Genomic DNA, 20,832 nt, shown 5'->3' with positions numbered 1-20,832 from the left:
GCGTAGATTTTCTCTTGACCGGTCCACGCCGTCTCTCTTGTACATAGAAAAAACAGAGAATACCTATTATTAGAATAAGTTATTTTTAATGAATAGCGTTTTTATTATACGTATAAAAGAAATAATATACTCACTATATGCAGGTCCCGTGTAGTTTTCTCTTTCCAGTAGGGCAATGCCTTGATGATACTGGGTGTGGGGTACTTGTGTCTACCAAAGGAGGGAAACCCTGCTCGGCATACTAAAAATTTCAGCGGTTGGTTACTTTTTAGGATTTATTTAAGGAGAAATATACGTCCTGTCAAGTTTTATCTGTTGTCTATTTCGATGTACGTTTTAACTGCGCAGACAGTATGGGGGGAGTCGGGGGGAAAAGACAAAATTTACTGAAATACAAAATGTCAAACTTGATGTGTGGCGGGGAGTCGGGGGGAAAAGACAAAATTTCAAACAAAATTTACTGAAATACAAAATGTCACACTTGATGTGTGGCCCAAATTACAGTTTGACCGGGATTTGACATATCGGGATGTACATAGGTTGCATGAGGAAAAACACAAGGCCAAACTGCTACTGCTGCAGGGGGGTGTCGGCTTTCACGCACACACACACACACACACACACACACACACACACACACACACACACACACACACACACACCCAAACTGCCGCTAAGCGTTCATTGGAGGATAGCGTCAGACCCAGCTCCTCCTCTCATTCTTAGCTCCAACTTGTTCATTCTCACAGGGTTTCTTTCAGTCTCGCGCAGCACAACTCTCAGCTCTCCGGCATCGCTCTCTCCGAGTCCTTTGCGGATTATCCAAAGCCATGGGACCTTACCACGGTACCGCACCAGACACAGCATCGCTCTCTCCGAGCCCTTTTCTACAGATTCTCCAAAGCCACGGACCTTACCACGGTACAGCGTACGCTCACACTCCATCAGGTAACCCACCCACTCAGACCCAGTGTTTGGGACCTTAACGCACCAACCCCCCCTGCATGCAGACAAAACACCACACTCATAAGCACTCTACTCAATATAAAATAATAATAATAATTAAATAATAATAAATGATTAATTAATAATAAATAAATATTATAATAATAAATAAATAAAAAAACCTCTCCCAACGTCACAGCCAGGACGGAACCGCCCATCCAGTGAACTTTTGACCCGTGACCTTTATGACCTTTGGGTCATAAATCTTTTTGAAAGAAGCGGCATTCTCCATCTCTCTCCCCCCCAATCCCACTTTAGAGCTGCTGTTAGACAAGGCACATGTGGCAAGTTTGGGGACATATTCACGCTGAGCCGGCAGATTAGCATTGGGGGGCAGGTGTAGCTCAGTATTCTGTGCCTTCCAGCTGAAGGGTGTTGGTTCAAATCCCAGGCCGAGCAGAGTATCTTCACCTTTAGGTCCCTGAGCGAGGCCCTTAAGACCTTATTGCTCCAGGAACTGTCTGATTCTGCTTTCTCAACAATGTACACTGCTTTTGATAAAAATGTCATCTTATTGTTAAAAGAAATAAAACAAATAGTAAGTGATTATTAAGACATTGGAAACTGAGCGGCGTGTATGATCACATTCATATCTGTTTTACAGTTGCTGTTTCCCCTCCAAAATGGAGGATGGACAGTTCCGGAATGTAGATGATATTGCGGAATTGATCGCTGCAAAAGTGAGATAGTTTCCACCTCCCTGTTCTGCATCAGTAAATCAAGATGCCATGTTTATAGGCCATGTTAACGACCGTGAGGTCGCCTTCTCTTCCCCAGTGAGCTCCTCGCAGGATCCTGGAGCGGCGAGATAAGGTGGGAACGCCAAAAGAGAGGGAACAGACCCCCCCTTCAGCTGTGCGGGCCGTTAAAAACCCAGAATGCTCTGCTCATAGCGGCAGCTTGTTGCTATGCAGGCCGCTGTCCCTCGTGTCCAGTCCACTGATGGATGACCTGTTTCCCGAGCGCTAACCTCCTCCCCAGTTTCTCCACCCCCCCCCCCACCGAATGCTTTATGATTACTTGCTCCCTGACCACCTATTACCCACAGCCATCCAGCCATCGCCCATGGCAATGTGCTACCCATCACCTGTGGCAACACACCACCTCGGTGAGGGGTCCCTCCCCCTGCCTCGCTTTCTGTATTTAACAGGTGGTCTGTGCAATGCGGAGAGACCACGTGCTGATTCCTATCAGCATGAAGCGTGCTGATCTTCGTTACCCATCAGCCTTTGCTGCAAGGTCAGGATGCATACCAAGGAGCAGAAAAAGGAACCGTGACAGAGCGAGTGATTCAGCAGGAGCGTGAGGGCATCCCTGTGCGCTCATGGGGGGGAAGAGGCTTGTTCTCAGAGAACTTCCTGTTTCCTCTCCAGCTGCTCTGCTTTTCCAAGGCCATGATAAGGCACCTGCATGAACAAGGCGTCTCATGGGGAGAGCCAGCCACAGACGCACAAAGTGCTGATGGAGGTGCTCGAGGGGAGCTGCCAGGAGCGTGCAGAGCTGCGAGAAGAACAGGCAGTCAAGCTTGAGAGGAAAGTCAATAACGTCCCTCCCCATACTGTCCTTTCCCAGATACATCACTTCCCTACGCACGTACTCATACCTGCCCCCCCAGACGAGGTTGAAAACGTCTCTCGTCAGGCCTCTGTGCATGAAGCTGGGCAAAGGGTACACATGTGCAAGGTAGAGCAGGGTGGGAAGAATATCCACTTTTAAGGCCAAAACCGTATACCTTGGAAGGACAGGGACCTGGACTTCCAGAGTCTGATTTTCCGCCTGGCGATCGCCAACCGCTCCTCCCAGTTCAAATGGGCGGCACCATCCGAGAGAAAGTTGACCCCCAACACTTTGAGAGGTCCGTCACAGAGGGTGAGACCACCTGCGACGTCCTCCCTCGCCTTCCAGCTGCCAAAATACTTGGCCACCGACTTACTGAGGTTGAGCGTCGCGCCGGAGGCCCTACCGAACGCATGAACAAGGCTCATGGCATGACCGAGAGACTGATCCAAGCAGAAGAAAAGGGTGGTGTCGTCTGCGTACTGGGTCAGTTTAACAGTTTTCCCCCGACTTCCTGGGATAAGAAGGCCATCGACCCTGGAGTGGGCGCGAATGGCGCACGCCAGTGGCTCTATATAGAGCGCGTAGAGGAGGGGTGAGAGGGGACATCCCTGCCTCACTCCACTCAGCTGGGGCACCAAGTCACTCAGGAAGCCATTGATAACAACATGGCTCCCAACTTCGTTATACAAAGTGTGTAACCACCCCAGGTAATTGGGTCCAAAGCCAAACTTACCCAATACTTGAAACAGGAAGCGGTGATCTACCCGGTCGAAGGCTTTCTCCTGATCCAAGCTGACCAGCAGGAGAGGGAGGGTCCTGTCCTCCACCCAGGCGATGGCGTCGCGGATGAGATGGAGGTTCCACATCGCCGACCGACCCGGTACTCCACACGTCTGATCGCTATGAACCAGATGAGCCATGGCCTTCTTCAGGCGTTCGGTAAGGGTCTTTGCGATGAGCTTTGTGTCTACACAAAGCATGGTCAGGGGCCTCCAGTTGCCAAGGTTGGCCCGATCGCCCTTCTTGTGCAACAAAGAAAGGACCCCTGACCTCATGCTCCTAGTGAGCTGAACGTCCTCTACAACCTGCAGTAATTCCAGCCTGAGGACATCCCAGTGACGGTCACCAGTCCCTGAGGCACCAGTTTGATTGATTGATTGATTGATTGATTCTTTTATTGCTGTTGCAATTCACCATGTCACTAGTCACAAGTACCAGCGAAAAGCAGGACATCAACCCGACCATACATACGCAAACATTATAGGGGGGCAGACAGGTCAGGAAGACAGGGGACTGTAGGAAAACTCAGAGAAACAGATTACGTGAGGAGAGTGGAGGTGAATAAAAAAAACAGCCCCCAGACTGTACTCTAGTAGGGAGTACAATATAGGAACAGAAAAAAACACCTCAGCAGTAAGCACATAGTCACCACATCTCACAACACTAAAGTCGGGAATTGCAACAGGGGAGGGGAATGGGGAGGTGGAGGTAGTCCAGCATAGACAAACAGCCGTCCGTTCCTGCAGCCAGACGGCGCTGTACAACCGCTCGTTCACGCTGGGGGTATGAAGCGGCGAAGGCGTGGGATGGGGGTAGGGTGTCCTTGTGGTTGGGGGAGAGGAATGCAAGAGAGTCTCACTGCCTTGTTCTTCAGGGGGAGTTGTTGAGTTCAGCAGAGGCCTTGGCCAAGGCCCTTGCTGATTAGGGGGGAGCCAAAAGCAGATAGAATGGGGTTGTTTGGGTTTTCAGGCGAGAAACTGTAATTTCGCAGCTCCTCTAATGTCCATGCTGGTCTCCGCCATCCAAATCCTTTGCAGAGCCGTGAGCCTCTCCGTGATGTTATCAAATCTGCGGTCCATAATCACGGTGATGTTATTAAATCTGCGGTCATTAGAGACAGTGATGTTATCCAGTTTGCGATCTATAGCCATAGTCTGGGCGCCAACAGCTCTGCCAAGTCTGTCAATCATCCCGGCCAGCCTAGTTGGGCTTTGAGCGGCTGTCACCGTTTTCTTCAATTTCCGATAAGTCAGGGCAATGCCTAATCTAATCAGCATCAGACCTGTAATCATGGTTCCGAATAGGTAAATGTCTTCCTTGTCCTCCACGGAAAGAGCTGCCAGACACACGACCCTCCACTTCTCCCATCCGTCCATCGTGTAGCCAGCTGCGTATGTTCCTGCAGGACAGTCAGGTTCCCCTGAACCTGGGCTTCTCGTCGAGAAGATGGTGTCAATTGCGTTGAGAGACCAGTTGATCAAATCCATGCCACTGGCTTCGCTGTCTGTTCTGAATTCTGGTGACACCCTATGTGAGAGCAGAACCCCATCGCACTGTCGGGTCAAGTTCATGTGAGCACATGGGGAGCAGAACTGGTTCTCGCTCAAAGAATTTTCTTCCACTGTTGATTGTCCTGTATTATTTATTGTTGCTGTCTACTAATGTATAAATGTTTTTTTGCTGTCTAAATGCATGTATTCAAGAGAGCAGGAGGGCATCATCATCAGTGATGACGAGGACACTGCCTTCTTGATTATGTTAGACCTGCCCTATAGCCAGGGAAGGATCGATGAGGTAGGACTTTGCTGGCATTCACAGGGCCTGTTAATGCAACCCTCCCTGTCACCATGTTGGTTGGGCTGCTCCAGGCTGTGTTATCTAGCCCCGATCACTGTTCCCTGTACCCAGGCTCCACTGGATTTGCAGACATGAGCTACTGCCCTCACCAATGAGTGCTTGAGGCTCTGGAAGATCCAGCTACTACCCACTGGAATATGAGAAAAATTAGTGAGTCTGCAATCCCGCCCCTCCATGAGGGGGTTTTTTATTGGTCGGTGATTAAAGGCAGGCCTGTCTCAATAGCTGTGGAAATGATCCTCTGTCATGGCCTGTTAGGTCTGTTGGGCATTTTGCTAGTGATGGAAAGTATGGCTTTGACACCCTTTGAGTGGGAAAACTCCTACTCTCAATCAAATATATGATCAACAGCACACTCTGTGGTTATGCACTTTCAAATTTCTTTGTAAGTATAGTTTTTTCATATCTTCCCCCAGGAAAATCCTGAGTGTCTTATTTGCAGAATGGATTTGTCTGAATATAGTGGAGAAATTGCCCTGCATAACCTCAGGAGAGCCAGCCTCTACCTCATTGCACATCTATCTAGACAGTTTTTTCAAAGAAATTTGGCTGCAGCATTGGAGTGATGTGAGTGTGACCTCAGCAAGCCAGACTAAATGGATGTGAATCATACAGGAGAAGAATATATACATCAGAATCAGCTTTTATTGCCATTCAAAGCACTTGACATGATAAGAACTAAACACAGTTTCTCAGGTCTAAACTATAAATAGATAAAAATACAATACTAGAACAAAATATCTAAACTGGGTAAAAAAACCTCTGAAGTAAAAAAGTAATGTATAATATTGCAAATTGTATGGCAGAACAGCAGCGACTTAATGTGATCAGTGCAAGTTGCAAGGGTAAGTGACAGAGTGACATCAAGGCATGTTACTACAGTGAAAGATGTTCAGTTCATTTGGGTGGTGGAGCAGTTTAACAGTCTAACTGCAGTCTTAACATTACATCTTAGCAATGAAACACAGTCAGTCTGAAAAAGTGAAAAAAAACTTACATGCTACAGCACTTATGGCGTATAAAATGTTATACTAGACCTAATATGTAAACTTTTATGGAGGGCTGACACACACGGGAAACTCCTGTATCTTTTACCTTCAAAAAACAAAACTTTATTAACACTTTTCTACATCGGCTTAGCTCACAGCTGCTTCCCTTCGGTCATCAACACAAACTCATTTACATATGTACAGTTGACAACTGAGAGCACATTTTTCATTTATGCTAACAGACTTTCATGTTTTTGTATGAATTAAACATTTTATGTTTATAAACCACACTTTTCTGCAAATTAGATTTTGTTAAATATTGTACTATATATTCTGCAAATCGGCCTGCACTATTACAACACACTGCCCTTTCTCCAATCTGTATCTTTCAGCCTGAAGTTATTCTCAGTCACATCAAAATGTTTTGGGGTAGTTAAAGACTTTTTTATTTTGCAAATTGGGTAATCTGGGAAATCTGGGAGAGTTTTTCATCTTCAGCTGTATGATTCATGGGTTCTATGCAGAGATAAATTGGTGATCTTGTTATAGTGCAAGAAAGCAGAGGTAAATTGAATATGAAAGATATTTAAACCCTTTCAATCTGACAGTTTAAACACAATGTGCTGAGACATAATACAGTACATAGACAGAAATCTGTTATACGATGGATTCATTGCTCCCACCCCCAACGGCTGGATGGAAATCCAGCCACTTTCTTGAGGATGATGGCCAGTACTGGCATGACAGAGCTTGCGGTGTGGACCTTTTGTGCTTTCTTCAGGTCTTCAGGTGGTTCTTCACCAGTGTTTTGTCAATTAACCCTCCAGAGGGCTTGACAGCTAACCCCAGCGTCCTGGGGCAGCCCCCTCGGCCCCTCAGGCTCCACAGCCACTGCTCAAGGTGATTTCTCTCTATCTGGTTGGTTGTTCCAGCGCTCACAGCGCTTTAGCCACAGCCACCTAGATGCGGTCTCAGCTCGTTTAGTGATGTTTGACACTAGACGTCTTCTGTTGAGACCTCTGATGTCAAGCCTGGACAGGGCAGTCCAAAGAGACTGCCCGGGGAATCCTCGGCAGCCTACCTCTACTGGCAAATTCCAAGAACACCATCCCACCTGTTGACATTCGTGGATGAGGGCCTGGTACTTCCCAAGCTTTCTCTCATGGTCCTCCATCCTCTCCTCCCATGGCACAGTCAGCTCAAGAAGAACCACTTGTTTAGTTGTTCTGGACCACAGGACTATGTCTGGTCTGAGAGTTATAATCTCCTCTGGAAACTTAAGTTGTTTCCCGAGGTCAACCCTCATGTCCCAGTCAGCAGCAGATGTTAAAATTCCTGTGGCCATTGATGTTGTATTAGAGCTCTTCCTTGCCTTAACTAACCTAATGAGGCTGGGTGCTGTCGACCCTCAGATGTTGTGGGCCTTCCTTCTCTCCTCCTCCAGACCTGTGGCCAGCTCAGCCAATATCTGATCCTGCCTCCATCTGAACTTGCCGTCTGCCAGACTAACTTGACATAATGACAGCACGTGTTCAAGGCTTGCTGGTCACCCACACAGCTCTCACTCTGGGCTGTAAATCAGCCCCCAACAATGGAGAAATAAAATGAAATATATTTATATGGCAAGTGTTGTATGGACAGAGACGTACAGTAATGGATTTTGGGTAAGCAATGAATGTGGTATAATGGATTTTTGGTAAAGTGCTGAATATGCAGCAATGAATTTTTGTTAGTTGAAGATTTATTGCAGTTATGACTTCAGTACAGAGAGAGGGAATGTTATCTCATTTAGAAAATCCAGATGTAAGCCCTTTGTCACTAGTGTTATACCCAACCTGGAGTCACACTCATGTAGCTTAAAGACACAAGATCCTGGGTCTCCAGCTACTGATGGTGAAATGACTGGACTTCCTGTCTGACACCCAAACTTAAAGGGTTTCCTAAGCCACTAGAATTTGAAAAGTAAGTGTGAGTAATAAACTAGTGAGATGGGGTAAATGATGTAACTAGCACGGTGCCTCCACTGAGGAAATATTTTATCAGGGCCCCTGGCATTAATATATATCCCCAGAAATTAGATAATTAAATGTGTAATGACTATGGCTTGTCCTAAATAAAATGACTCGGCAACAATATATGGTTACTTAACATACAAACATTTATTTACTCTTTTCCGTGAGAGCATGTGTATATATTTAAAACAAACAAAAGAAAATAAATAATTAAATATATATAGTTTTACTCCCTGTGCACATACAACTAAAGTGTAACAGTCAAACCCTATAAGATTTTTCCCTGCACTTCAAGGAATGGTTCAAAGCTTCTACAATAATCAAATTTCTGAGTCGTTATATGCCGAATGGTACCAAATATGTAACAAATGTTTACATTTATTGTAACTAGGCTTTACACAGTCAATATGAACACAAATCACAAACTATCCATTTAACTATCACATGAACAGAAATGGTATCATATTAACCCAACCAAGCGCTTGGAATGCAAAGCTAACCACGTTGGGGCCCAGTTGCTGCGTTGGTGCACATGTAGTCTGTCAGTGAGTTTATCGCACTAGTTCACGCAGGTTGCTTTAACACAGTCCCACATCGCCATCCTTCACGGGTTTACGTTCCAATGTCCGAGTACTCAGGCAACCTTGATTGTGGCTGTGCAGTCACGCGCTGATCCGAGCCACGCTGTGGGAAGATGTCCAGGCGAGCTTCGTCGTCATTTTAAGAATTAACAAAAAAAGAAAAAAAAAAAAAAAAGAATACCGAACTACAGTGCATAAGGCAAGTGACCTAAACTTCCAGTCTCTAACTGCACTACAATATTTTGGCCAAACTTGAAAGTAAAGTCTCCAAAACAGTAGTTTGCCGAGCGAGTCCTAAGAGGGTGAGAAAACCATCCTCGCACTCTAATCGTAACCCTCTAAGGGAAAAAAAACAAACAAAAACAGGGCAGTGTGGGAAATTGAGTCCTACTGCTAAATGTAGTGTGACGAAAAGAAATGGTGCAATAAAACATAATTCTAAAGAACCCTACACACTCCCCCCACCAAATCGCAGCATGCCCCCATGCTGGCCTATTCAGTGTCCTAAGTTAGGATTAGGACAGATGATACACTGAGTGCATACGCAGGGTTAGGCAACTTAAGGTAAGTTCCATATAAAGTGTGAGGAATACACCACCATGCATGTGATCTATTAAATTGGTCTGGAAATTGCGTATTGTCAGTGTGAACTAAGTAGACATTACATGACTTTTGGGTCAAAACGGTTTCCCTAGTGGGCTCTCCTAAAGCACCATAAGTAAGCCTTTGCGCGGCTTTTCGTTCTATTCCAGATCTCCTAACTACAGGTGAGTGATCAGTACTTCCTTCACTTAATTGGCCCAAAGAGACATCCTCCAACCTACAATCCTGTTTCATTATCATATCTTTGAGAGCTACCCCATTATCCTCATCTGGTAGTGCTGCGGCAGATTCATACCCTCCGGCCTCAGACTCAGCTGAGTCAGGGTCAGTAATAGGCTCAGACTCTATGACTGACATATCAGCGGTGTGTTCAACCTCTACCCCTGAGAAATCTATGGTAGTCTCTATGGCATGTGGTTCCGCTGTAACTGGAACGGACCCATCCTGCTCTATGAGCACTAATTCCGGAGCGCCCGGTCTGGCAGTCTCAATCACGTCCATATCTCTCAAATAATATCCTAATTCAGACTCTGAGGCTGAGGAACAGAGTTCTCTCTGAGGCTCACCAGACATGGCGTCAGAATTTTGTGAAGCAAAACCATCTCTTTTTTTAGCCTTCCTACGCTTAACAGCTTTTGGGGAACATGTGGCCATTGGCTCACTCTCAGCACTCAGTCTAACTTCTTGTCCCAAAGGCAGAATGTGATTTCGGTGCATCACTTTCACATGTCCACTGCCATCTACTGGTCTCAGTCGATACACAGGGAGACTGGACATCTGGCTCTCAACCACGTAAGGACTTGAGCCCCAGCGATCAGCTAACTTCTGCTTTCCCTTTAGGCCTAAGTTATGAATGAGGACCCTATCTCCAGGATTCAGGCAATAGTAGCGCACTTTCTGATCAAATCTTTCTTTGTTTCCTCGATTCAACCTGGCAGCAGTAAAATGGACTGCATTTATACAGTATAGTGCTTTTCTACTCCGATGAGTACTCAAAGCGCTTTACAATTTATGCCTCACATTCACCCATCCACACACACATTCATACACCAGTGGCGGAGGCTGCCATGCAAGGTGCCAACCTGCACACTGGGAGCAATTTGGGGTTCAGTGTCTTGCGCAAGGACACTTTGATGGGATCAGGAAGAACCAGGGCTCGAACCTGCAACCTTCCAGTTGCCGAACGATAGCACTACCTCCTGTGCCACCATCTTCAGTGCTCTGAGCCAACTCGTATACTGCCTGGAGTTCCTGTCTCATTTTTGACACATACTTGGTATACGAGACTGATGATGTTCCATCTGCAGACACGCCAAAGTAAAAATCCACCGGCAGTCTTGCTTCCCTTCCAAACATAAGGAAGTGAAAATCCGGTGGCTTTGTTTGGAGTACAATTATAGGCATGCACAAGATGGGCTATATGTTGACACCATTTCTGCTATTGACTCGGTTCAGGCATTCCTAACATATCCAAGTGTCCAGTTGGTCAGAGCACCTTTGATCAACTGCTCCATTCACGCTCTATTCATGCCCTCAGCATTAATGCTGCCTTTTAATAGGGCTCGAAGAAGCGGCTTATCCAATCGATACAAGAACACAGACAGCTTTTCTCCATCCTCTTGATAAGTGTGCCTGAACTTGGCTGGCCTTTAAAAATCTGATAATGTCAGCAGCAGGCCCTGTCAAACTTACTGTACAACAATGCGCTGCCTCTTAACTGCATCATTACACTGCCACTCACTCATCATTTGAGTAGCCTGATCCATCCAAGCATCATCACCTAATGGAACAGGTTTCACTCCAGAGAACAACCTCAACTTCTTGTAACTAGGCCCATCACCGGGCCCTTGACAACACTTGTCAACTAGCCTACCAATAGTATTTACTAAATCCATGTTCTGGTCTGGTTTCAGACATGGGTCATTGGAAAGAATGGCCCTGACATCCTTTAAGGGTTTTGCCCTCTTGCTGCAGTATTGTCAACAGTTTTGAGTGGAAATCTGAATCAAGTTCTGGAGTAAGATGTTTAACAACATGCACAGTCCAAGGCCCTGCTTCTCCTTCAATGCCTATTTCTGGGGCCACAGTGCAAGACTCTAAATCAGTACTAGTTTCTACTAGTATGAACAGCCTACATCCAGTAGCGTCTCCACGTATTGTAGTGTGGCCAAAGGCTTTTACTGTGCTCAATACTTTCAACACAGTGTCATCCACTACATCTAAGGGCACGTCACCAACTACAATGTCATGGGAGAGGTTAATATTCTCTTCTCGACTCCACTCAACAGCCTTAGTAAGCACCATTCTGTGTGCAACAAACAACAGTGCCACACAATAAAATAAACTTTATCGTTAACAAACGAGCTTACTAATATAGTAGCAAAAAATACACATCAAATTATCCCAAACTGACAAACAGGAAAGAATCCCAGCGGTGCTTCCAAAACGTAACCCCTTTGTCACTAGTGTTATACCCAACCTGGAGTCACACTCATGTAGCTTAAACACACAAGATCCTGGGTCTCCAGCTGCTGATGGTGAAATGACTGGACTTCCTGTCTGACACCCAAGGGTTTCCGAAGGCACTAGAATTTGAAAAGTAAGTGTGAGTAATAAACTAATGAGAAGGGGTAAATGATGTAACTAGCGTGGTGTCTCCACTGAGGAAGTATTTTACCAGGGCCCCTGGCATTAATATATATCCACAGAAATTAGATAATTAAATGTGTAATGACTATGGCTTGTCCTAAATAAAATGGCTCGGCAACAATATATGGAGAGCTAACATACAAACACTTATTTACTCTTTTCCATGAGAGCGTGTGTATATTTAAAACAAACAAAAGAAAATAAATAATGAAATATAGATTTACTCCCTGTGCACATACAACTAAAATGTAACAGTCAAACCCTGTAAGATTTTTCCCAGTACTTCAAGGAATGGTTCAAAGCTTCCACAATAATCACATTTCTGAGTAGTTATATGCCGAATGGCAGCAAATATGTCACAAATGTTTACATTTTATGTAACTAGGCTTTACTCAAACCAAAAACTATCCATTTAACTATACCTCCAGAAACAGTTAGACTAGTAATTATGCTGATCACTATGAAAAACGCACATATTTCTTCCACACAATCCTCATCACATGAACAGAAATGGTACCATATTAACCCAACCAAGCACTTGGAATGCAAAGCTAACCACGTTGGGGCCCAGTTGCTGCGTTGGTGCACATGTAGTCTGTCAGTGAGTCTACCGCACTAGTTCACGCAGATTGCTTTAACACAGTCCCACATCGCCATCCTGGTTTAAGTTCCAGGGACAGATGAGCTGAGACTGGATCACGCAGGGTAAGTTGGATCAGGGCTGCATAACAGACAGAGAGTTAATGCTCAGTATGTGGCCACATGTGGGAGCAACAATAGCTCACACTGAATGTGAGGTCTGTCTGTGTTTTTATTGAAAGCAAGGCAGGTGCTGGCATTCTTACAAGGGGGAGGCGTGGCGACAGGGGACCAATGGGTCTTGGGCCGCTGACTGGCTGAGGTCCCCAGGAAGGCAGTCTGAGCCCCGGAACACTGGAGAACCCAGACCAGGAAGTAGGGATCCAGAAATGGGGCTGCAACACAGAAACCAGGACACTCACAGATAATCCCAAAAACATGACACCTGTTACACAGCGTGCTGCAACAAAATATAATTATTTACAAATGAGGTTTCCTGGGCAATAAGTGAAAGTATCCATTTTTTGTATCACACATTAATAAGTATCAAACTTTTATTGAAAACTTTTGTGCCTCACCTGTATCATAAAATATTCCCGGCTATATAATGATGCAGCTTGGAACAAGGGCTCCAACGTGAGGTGCAAAACCAAAAGGCAGGACCGTCGTGTCTTTGGTGACCTTCCTGACTTTCGGCACGGCTGACCTGCCTGGCATTAGCATATACAGGAAGGCAACCATTAGCATACATTTGATCTGTACATTTAACTTCCTGTCGTTTTTGCAACCGGCACCTTCAGTCAATTTCATCCACCCATTTTAACCACTTAATATAAAATTTAATATGACATCTTACCCACAGAGGGAGATCCGAGGTCCTGAGGCCTTCCTCTAGGGTCAGAATCACTTGGACCTTCCTGTGGATCAGGGCAGCAACTATTATCCTTATGCTGTCCATCCCACGTTCGCTTTGAGCCTCTTCTTTTGAGAGAGAGAAGGATCAGCATTAATAGCCAGAAGTTTCTGCTCTTAATAGCACAGATGTCTTGATGTTACCATAATTGGTGTCAAAAACCATCATTTCCAAACAAGGTCTTGTGATTTACAGTTAATGTTCTGGAATAGAATACATGTGATGCAAGAATGAACAACCACAAAATACGTGAAATACTCAGTATAGCACATCTGTAGGAGTAATGAATTAAAGCACACGATTAGGCTGTGTGTGCAGGTTTTCATTCTACCCAAGAAGAACCTACTTCTCATTGATCCGGACCTGGGGTCCATCCTGTTCCAGTTCTCTGCCTTGTGCACTGGCTGGAAAACGTAGCAGACAACAGTAAATACTTGACGCTAAGCGTCTCTCTAGGCCTGCTAGACTGAGCTAAGACTTTGACGTCTATCTCTGCTCTCTGTGTTTCAGTAGGATGTAAAAGGCTCATTAATGGCTGAGAGATCCACACAAGACAGCGAACAAGGAACTGGGGGAAATCTCAATGAATCAATGGATGGATTGCAAAATGTACAATGAATACAAAATTGGACTTTTTAAGAATTATTTTATTTAATTTTTTTTTTAATTGCCCACCACCACCCCCCCTCTTCAGAGGACAACTTTATTTTACATTAAATTCAAAAGCAAAGAGTGTTGCTGCTCCGAACTCACCCGTCCCGTGGAGGAAAAAAAAAAAAACAGGGGGGATACAGAAACAACAATCGTAACGAGAACAGACATAAATCACCATGGGGAGAGAAAAGAAAAAAAAAAAAAAAGGAAACAGAGGTATACAGAAAAAAAAAAACTAATAATGTCGGTGGGATGGAGAAAATGAAGTGTAGGGAAATACAGAATACAAACAACCATAAGAAAAATAACACTCATTACAAGGACATCAAACAACAAACATTATAACATCAGTAATAATAATTATAATGAATAATGTGACAAATAGGTATTATATATATATGTAGCATACACACACGTGATCCTACCCTTATACATGTATATTTCAATTCCTATGTCTATAACACACACTAAAAAGTAACAATAATAATGATATTGATCGCTCAACCATTCTTATATGTATGTGTAAGTGTAGGTGTGAACTGATTTGTCATTGGATGTGCTGGCATATGATGCCGTCGGGGGAAGCGACAGCACCCCCCCCCCCCCACAAGGCCGAAGGCGAAGGCAGGAGAAACCAGGCAAACGAGGCCACCCTGCCGTCCCCCCCGCCACAAGGGCCCACGGCCATGTGTCCCGGAGACAACCACCCACCCAACCCAGGAGGCAGCCCGCGAGGGACTAAAGGGGCGCCAACCCCCGTACAGGGAGGCCCGCAGAGGGAGGACAGGCGGCGAGCCCCCCAGCCCCACCCGCAACCCCCCCACCGAGGCAGGCGGGTCCAGGGCCGAAGGGCCCCACCAACCGGAACCACCACCCCCCCCCCCCCCCCGGCAGACGGCCCCCCACACACCGGGGGGGCCCAGCCCCGCCAGCCCGTCCCCCAGCAGGACGGACCGCCGCCCACCGCAGCGACCCGGCACACCTCCCCCCCGACACTGCAGGACGATCCAAGGGGGGCCCATACAAAGAGCCCCCCCCCACCCGGGAGCGAACCCGCGGCGACCGGGGAGCGGCAGACACCCCGCCCAGCCCAAACCGAACCCCCCAATCCGCCTAGCAGGGCCCAGAGTGTCCGAAGATTCCCCGGACTGCCCGCCAGGGCCCCACCACGGCACAGCAGAGCCAAGCACCACCCGGCCGGCGGCCCAAGAGAGGGGGCCGCCCATACCCGCACAGGGCCAGAGACAGAGAGTTAGGGGGGGCCCCTCAGCCCTCATCCCCTCCCCGACCCATGTTGGTGTGAAGTGTGCATGTACATGTGTGAGAGAGTTATGTGTTTATGTCTACAATGCATTAAAATTAGTGGGTGCAGTTCGGGTAAATATTTTAAGAATATTTAAGAAAAGTGCTCAGTGACAACAATTCTAGGAAGACTAATGTAAATTTAAAATTTAAAAACTACAGAAAAACTGGCATTTAGAGCTCATACTTACACTCTGGGCTCCCTGCGTGCTCAGAAGTACAGGGTTCCTGGTTCTGGCCGGTCATCCTGCTGCAGAGCATGCAGGCGATGGGTAGAGCTGATGGCCCCCGGGGCTGCAGAAAGCCCTCCCTGCCGTAGTGCCGCTGAGCCCCGCTGTGATGTTCGGGGCGCTCCCGTTTCCACAGAGAGTGGGAGGGTACGATGGCCATCACCTGCATGGGGACACGGACATACAGGGATCAGATGGCAGAACGTGACTCACTGCGACACCAGCGACACCACTTATGATAACAGTTGTTTGGTATCTGCCCCCAAAGACAACAGTGAGCAAACAGCCCTTAGCTTAGCTTAAGTTACAGTAAGACAGAGAAGGTCATTAATGATGAGAAACCCTTCCCTCTGCTCTGAGATATTTCAAGCCTCATGGTGGCTTAATGGCATTTACTTGTATTAAAGATCAGGCAACATACTGTACCTCCGCACAGCAGCGGCGGCTCACAGCAGTCCTGTACTGCATCCGTGCCCAGAGCTGGTCCTTCTGCTTGATGAAGGTGGGAAACAGACTTCTCCAGTTTTCACCCAAGGCCCAGGGGAAGATCTCGAATCTGTTTCCATCTTCTTCCTCCTCCATCATGTTAGCAAGATAGCTGGGGAGAGGAAGAATTCACTATTCCAAGATCCATTGGCTGGCTGACCTCCAACAATTTCATCCAAGACTTTTCCTCACGCTGATGGAGGAAATTGTTTTTGTTATTATTTTAACATCCATCTATATTGCACACCATAGCATGCCGTCACTTACAGGGCGATGAAGAAGTTCATCCTTGTCTGCTCACTGGGAGTGAAGTAAGCTCTCTTAAAGTAGATGAAGGTCATCGCCAGAAGGTACTGAGGTGAAGAGCAAAGGGATGGAAAAAGTAGTCTCTGCATTGCTTACAGTGATTAATGTAGCAAAACCAATGCATGATAGTTACCTTGTCAGTCATCTTGTAGCAGGCATCCATGCGAAGGAAATGCTGGATCAGGTCATCATCTGAGGGCATCAGGAAATATTATTAGTACTACATACTTTTTTTCTTCAATATTTGAATTCGTCCAGTATACATAAAGCAGGCACATACTGTTCTTGTAATGAAATGCATTTTATTTTGATGTTATATTTTCATTACAAAAAAGCAGTTTAAAAGATCATTTTAAATGGCCGCTTCCTCACGCTGGAATTAATCTAACCCACCTAGCAGTGCGAAGAAAGCAGCCATATCCTGCTGGTCGATGATGATGGCGGGACCCCAACATGGCAGGGATTCCTCTTGCTGCTCCCTGCCGCTGTTGTCCTGTCTGGACGAACCTTGTGCCTCTTGCTGACTGAGGTATCGGCGTCTGAAGTGCGCGTGCCTCACCATCCCTGCGGAGCAGCGCGGAGGCAGTGGGGTAACTCCGCTAGGGGGCGCACTGACAAAGTGTTAGCCGACCTGTGTTCTAATGCCGGCTTGGGTTGTAAAGCAGGTGAGTTACGTGGTGCAGCTAACTGGCTAACATCCCCTATTAAAAATGTTTGTATTTAAATATGAGACAAATATGTTGGGTTTTTTTCTCGCGCTGACTACGCATAATACTATGGCACAGCAAGATACGTAGTAAACCTCGAATTTCGCGCTAATTAAGCTGAACCTTCAGATGAATATTATGGCATTACATAAAGAACACATTGTTGAAACCTTACTTTAACTGCAAGGAGCTTGTTGTGAAAGAATGGTTAGCTGTCTTCTTTCTGGTGGTCTTCCTTGAAGTAAAATAAAAATGACATGAAAACTGTGATAGAACTTTATAAGCAGAGTAATTTTTAAATTAAACACTCGATTTGGATGAAAAGATCAATGACAACTAATATCTGTTTAGTAAAACCTTTAAACACTTTACTCTTTACACTGCATTTTAAAAAAAGAGCAAAATAACGAAGACGGACACCAGGCAGGCGGTAGGAACCAAACCCGTTTGTAGAGTTGATCCCAGCGAAGCGAGGCGGTTTCAGAGATGATTACTGTACCTTTTGCTGATCACAGGGAATCCCGCTCTACCTTACCAATCTGGATCTTCTTCTTGTCGATGTTATTTCGCTCAAATGCTGTTCTCTCTCAATCTCTGTAAACGTCTGCTCAAGTAAACGTCTCCACAGTGCTTTTCGCTACAGTTCAGGTTCGAATCCCGCAGCTGTATCCATGGCAACGGCCCGCGACGCGCTATATATCTTGTGTGTATTATTCAAAAATAAATGATAATAATATTTGTGATCCTGATAGGCTGTTCCCCATATTAGCAATGCGTATTGCTTTTCTATGTCTTAAATGTAGTTTTAAAAATTAAAATCACCTTTTGATGGAATAATTACATCTAATACTAAAGCAAGTCATTGTGGTTACCCTATGTACACGTTTTTGCATTTTAGATATTCAGAGTTTAGATTTTTGATTGACAGATTTATATTTATACAGTTTCATGACGTTTTGAGCACAAAATATAAAGTTAGTAGTAAAGTTAATGCCCTCTAAGTGGATGCAAATTCTTAGCTTTTAAAAATAATAAAATTGAGTATAACAAATGTTGCTGTTTGCTGTAAACAACTGAATAATTTTATATGAATTATAACTTAGGTTTGAGTCTGGATGTATTAATTATACAACAGTCTTGCTATTTGTTGCATAACTTATAAATTCAATTTCTGGATAGACTTTAAACAGCATGTAAAGGAGGTAAAAAGATTTTTTGTTAATGTGTTGCCTGATGGCGCTGTTATCAGACTCTGTTGTGGTAATGGGTGAGGATGCTGTGTTCGTGATCAGAAGGTCACCGATTCAAATTCTGTGGTCGGCAGAGAGATTGTCACATAGCGGGAAGAAAGGAAGCAAAGGCAAAGATGGGGAAAATCAAAAGGGGCTTTATTTAGACAAAACGGCAGGTAAGGTGGAAGGAAAAGGAGCACAGGGGGCCAAAAACAGGGTACGCATGATTAGACTGTAACACAGGGCAAACCAGGGAGCACAAGTAGGCAGCAAGAACATAACATAACATCACACACATAAGAATATAATGAGCAGACTGGGGAGCTCAGGATGAGGAGGCACTTAAATACATCACAGATGAGGGAGTAAACGAGAGGCACCTGGGATCGTCCACACAGGGGCTGAAACGAGAGACAAGGACTGCGGGGTGTCACAGAACCCTCCCCAGCGCATGTACTCCGGGCATGCGAGGTCGGCCGGAGAGGGGATCATTACTAGGCGGACGGATGAGGGAAACTCACACCAGGGAAAAAACGACAGACCAGATGCTAGAATACAAGACCAGAGGGGGACAGGGACCCGGGACCCAGGACAAGAAGATATTTTATTGTCATAGTAAGTGCAATGCATAGTAAATCTTACAATTAAACAGAATCCAAGGCATAAAATAGAATCCGAGAATAAAATATGTACACATACCATGTATACACACAATATATATTTAAAATTTGGTTAGTGAAGAATATAGGTGGAGAGAGACGGAAAGCCTCAATTAATATTAAAAGTGGGCACTGTAAAAGGCCTACTAGGATGTTGGGTTATAGCTCTAGGTGTGTGGAGTTTAGGTCAAGGGAAGTGATGCTATGATTATACAATTCCTTGGTAAGAGCCCACCATGAATATTATGTGCAGGTTTGGTCACCATACCTTAAGAAGGATATTCCTGCCTTGGAAAAGGTGCAACGCAGGGCTACGAGAATGATTCCTGGTCTTAGAGGAATGTCTCATGAGAAGAGGTTAGCTGAGCTGAATCTGTTTAGCCTCGAGCAAAGGAGACTAAGAGGGGACATGATCCAGGTGATATCCGTGGCTATAAGTGGAAATTAGTGGGAGAACATTTTAAAATGAATTTGAAGAAGCACTTCTTTACATGGCGTGTACTTAGAGTATGGAATAGTCTTCCTGCTAGTGTAGCGCAAGCTAAAACCCTGGGTTCCTTTATATCAGAGCTAGATAAGGTTTTAACAACTCTGAGCTATTAGTTAGGTTCTCCCCAAACGTGCTTGATGGGCCTCCTCTCATTTGTAAATTTCTTATGTTCTTATGCTGTAAAATCCAATAAAGGCTATTGAGAAGGGCATTAATACTTTTGGACATGACATTTTTTGCATTCAAATCTAAATAAAACACTTGAAGTGGTGGCAGTGGATTTTACAGTGCTGCAACCAGCTTCTGATGGTTGAGAAAATGTACAAGTAGTGACTAATATGTATAGAAAATTCATTCAGGCTTACTTGACTTAGGATCGGAAGGCAGACACCACTGCAAAAGTCTAAGAGTGGTTTATGAAGTATGGTGTCCCGAAGAGGCTGTACTATGATTAAGGCTGAAATTTAAAAACAAACGTGACTGCAGACTGGGGTGAAAAAGACTCGTATGACACCGTAGAGATCTCAAGGAAATGTAAAAGGTAAAACTGGGCACTTCATGACCTGTTGCGCACGCTTCCAACTGAAAAAAAAAGATGGTGGCCTGAAGATTTGGTCTGAGTTAGCGGATGCATGTAATGTCTTTCCACATTCTATTACAAGGCGTTTGGATAATTTTTTTACTCTTTGGCACGCTGGCACGCTTCCTCATGAATAGTGAACAAGAAAAAGCCATGCACTCTAGAACTAAAGTGAAAGTACTAACCCCTCAGACAGCATTCTCTTCTACCAGCTTCTCCATAGAGATTCCGACACAATCATCAAAGACACAGAACCATGGAAAAATTCCCATGTTCTTTAACTGCTTCATGCTCAGAAGAGAATGCCATACTTCCTCATCATGGCCAGCATGACCAAACACTTTCATAATGCATTTCTCCAATCAGAAACTACAGAAATGATCCCTTAAAGTAGTCTTAAAATAGCAGCTTCATGCTTGCAGACTCCTCTGAAGATTGAAGCAGTTTCATCCACGGTGTCTCTGGTCTTCAACAACGTGACCTGGCTTCATCTTCCTTTGTATATACTGCAGGATGGCCCCATTGAGCCACTCTTGAAAGTTGATATATACTTAAAGAAACTGCGTCAAACGCATTTTATGTGAAGTGGCTTGCATTTTAATTTACTTCAGAAAGACGTGCGTTTATAATTCTCCTCTGCTCTCTGTATCACGCATGG

General features: G+C 45.2%; 1 protein-coding gene, 2 long non-coding RNA genes and 1 other non-coding gene across 6 annotated transcripts; 2 read left to right on the top strand and 2 right to left on the bottom strand.

Annotated features, from left to right (window-relative positions):
- Positions 1 to 2,778, top strand: LOC140581360 (uncharacterized). Its single transcript, XR_011984455.1, has 3 exons — positions 1 to 948; positions 1,610 to 1,685; positions 1,783 to 2,778. It is a non-coding gene; the product is annotated as an uncharacterized lncRNA (long non-coding RNA).
- Positions 2,779 to 3,260: 482 nt separating this feature from the next.
- Positions 3,261 to 6,749, top strand: LOC111839677 (uncharacterized). Its single transcript, XR_002837158.2, has 4 exons — positions 3,261 to 3,504; positions 5,049 to 5,139; positions 5,254 to 5,352; positions 5,619 to 6,749. It is a non-coding gene; the product is annotated as an uncharacterized lncRNA (long non-coding RNA).
- A 1,577-nt stretch (positions 6,750 to 8,326) lies between these two features.
- On the bottom strand, positions 8,327 to 17,850 carry LOC111839667 (speedy protein A-like). Of its 3 annotated transcripts, XM_072703887.1 has the most exons (12): positions 17,713 to 17,850; positions 17,389 to 17,448; positions 16,900 to 17,070; positions 16,640 to 16,698; positions 16,468 to 16,553; positions 16,141 to 16,312; positions 15,676 to 15,877; positions 13,875 to 13,932; positions 13,472 to 13,596; positions 13,194 to 13,325; positions 12,882 to 13,010; positions 8,327 to 12,757 (listed from the first exon to the last, which is right to left on the bottom strand). In XM_072703887.1, exons 3-10 carry the CDS (start codon positions 17,066 to 17,068, stop codon positions 13,216 to 13,218), a joined length of 981 nt encoding a protein of 326 aa, XP_072559988.1. In that variant the 5' UTR covers positions 17,069 to 17,070; positions 17,389 to 17,448; positions 17,713 to 17,850; the 3' UTR covers positions 8,327 to 12,757; positions 12,882 to 13,010; positions 13,194 to 13,215. The 3 variants fall into 3 exon arrangements, with proteins under 3 accessions (XP_072559988.1, XP_072559987.1, XP_072559989.1); XM_072703886.1 differs by having other exon boundaries at positions 17,389 to 17,845; XM_072703888.1 differs by having other exon boundaries at positions 13,472 to 13,593; positions 17,389 to 17,845.
- A 2,507-nt stretch (positions 17,851 to 20,357) lies between these two features.
- On the bottom strand, positions 20,358 to 20,572 carry LOC111839778 (small nucleolar RNA U3). Its single transcript, XR_002837187.2, has one exon. It is a non-coding gene; the product is annotated as a small nucleolar RNA U3 (small nucleolar RNA).
- Between the last annotated feature and the right edge of the window lie 260 nt (positions 20,573 to 20,832).

Source organism: Paramormyrops kingsleyae, chromosome 20 (genome assembly GCF_048594095.1).
Source record: "Paramormyrops kingsleyae isolate MSU_618 chromosome 20, PKINGS_0.4, whole genome shotgun sequence".
Taxonomy (NCBI): Eukaryota; Metazoa; Chordata; class Actinopteri; order Osteoglossiformes; family Mormyridae; genus Paramormyrops; species Paramormyrops kingsleyae.
The sequence above is the reverse complement of the archived record's forward strand: the minus strand, read 5'-3'. Positions and strand labels throughout refer to the sequence as shown.

Bases quoted from the DNA above. Each gene is read 5' to 3' on its own strand.
- LOC111839667 (XM_072703887.1), bottom strand. From the start codon at position 17,068: ATGGTGAGGCACGCGCACTTCAGACGCCGATACCTCAGTCAGCAAGAG. The intron at 16,699-16,899 runs GTGGGTTAGATT...TGATGCCCTCAG, and splicing joins TGCTTTCTTCGCACTGCTAG to ATGATGACCTGATCCAGCAT. The intron at 16,313-16,467 runs GTAAGTGACGGC...TCCTCTCCCCAG, and splicing joins ATGAACTTCTTCATCGCCCT to CTATCTTGCTAACATGATGG.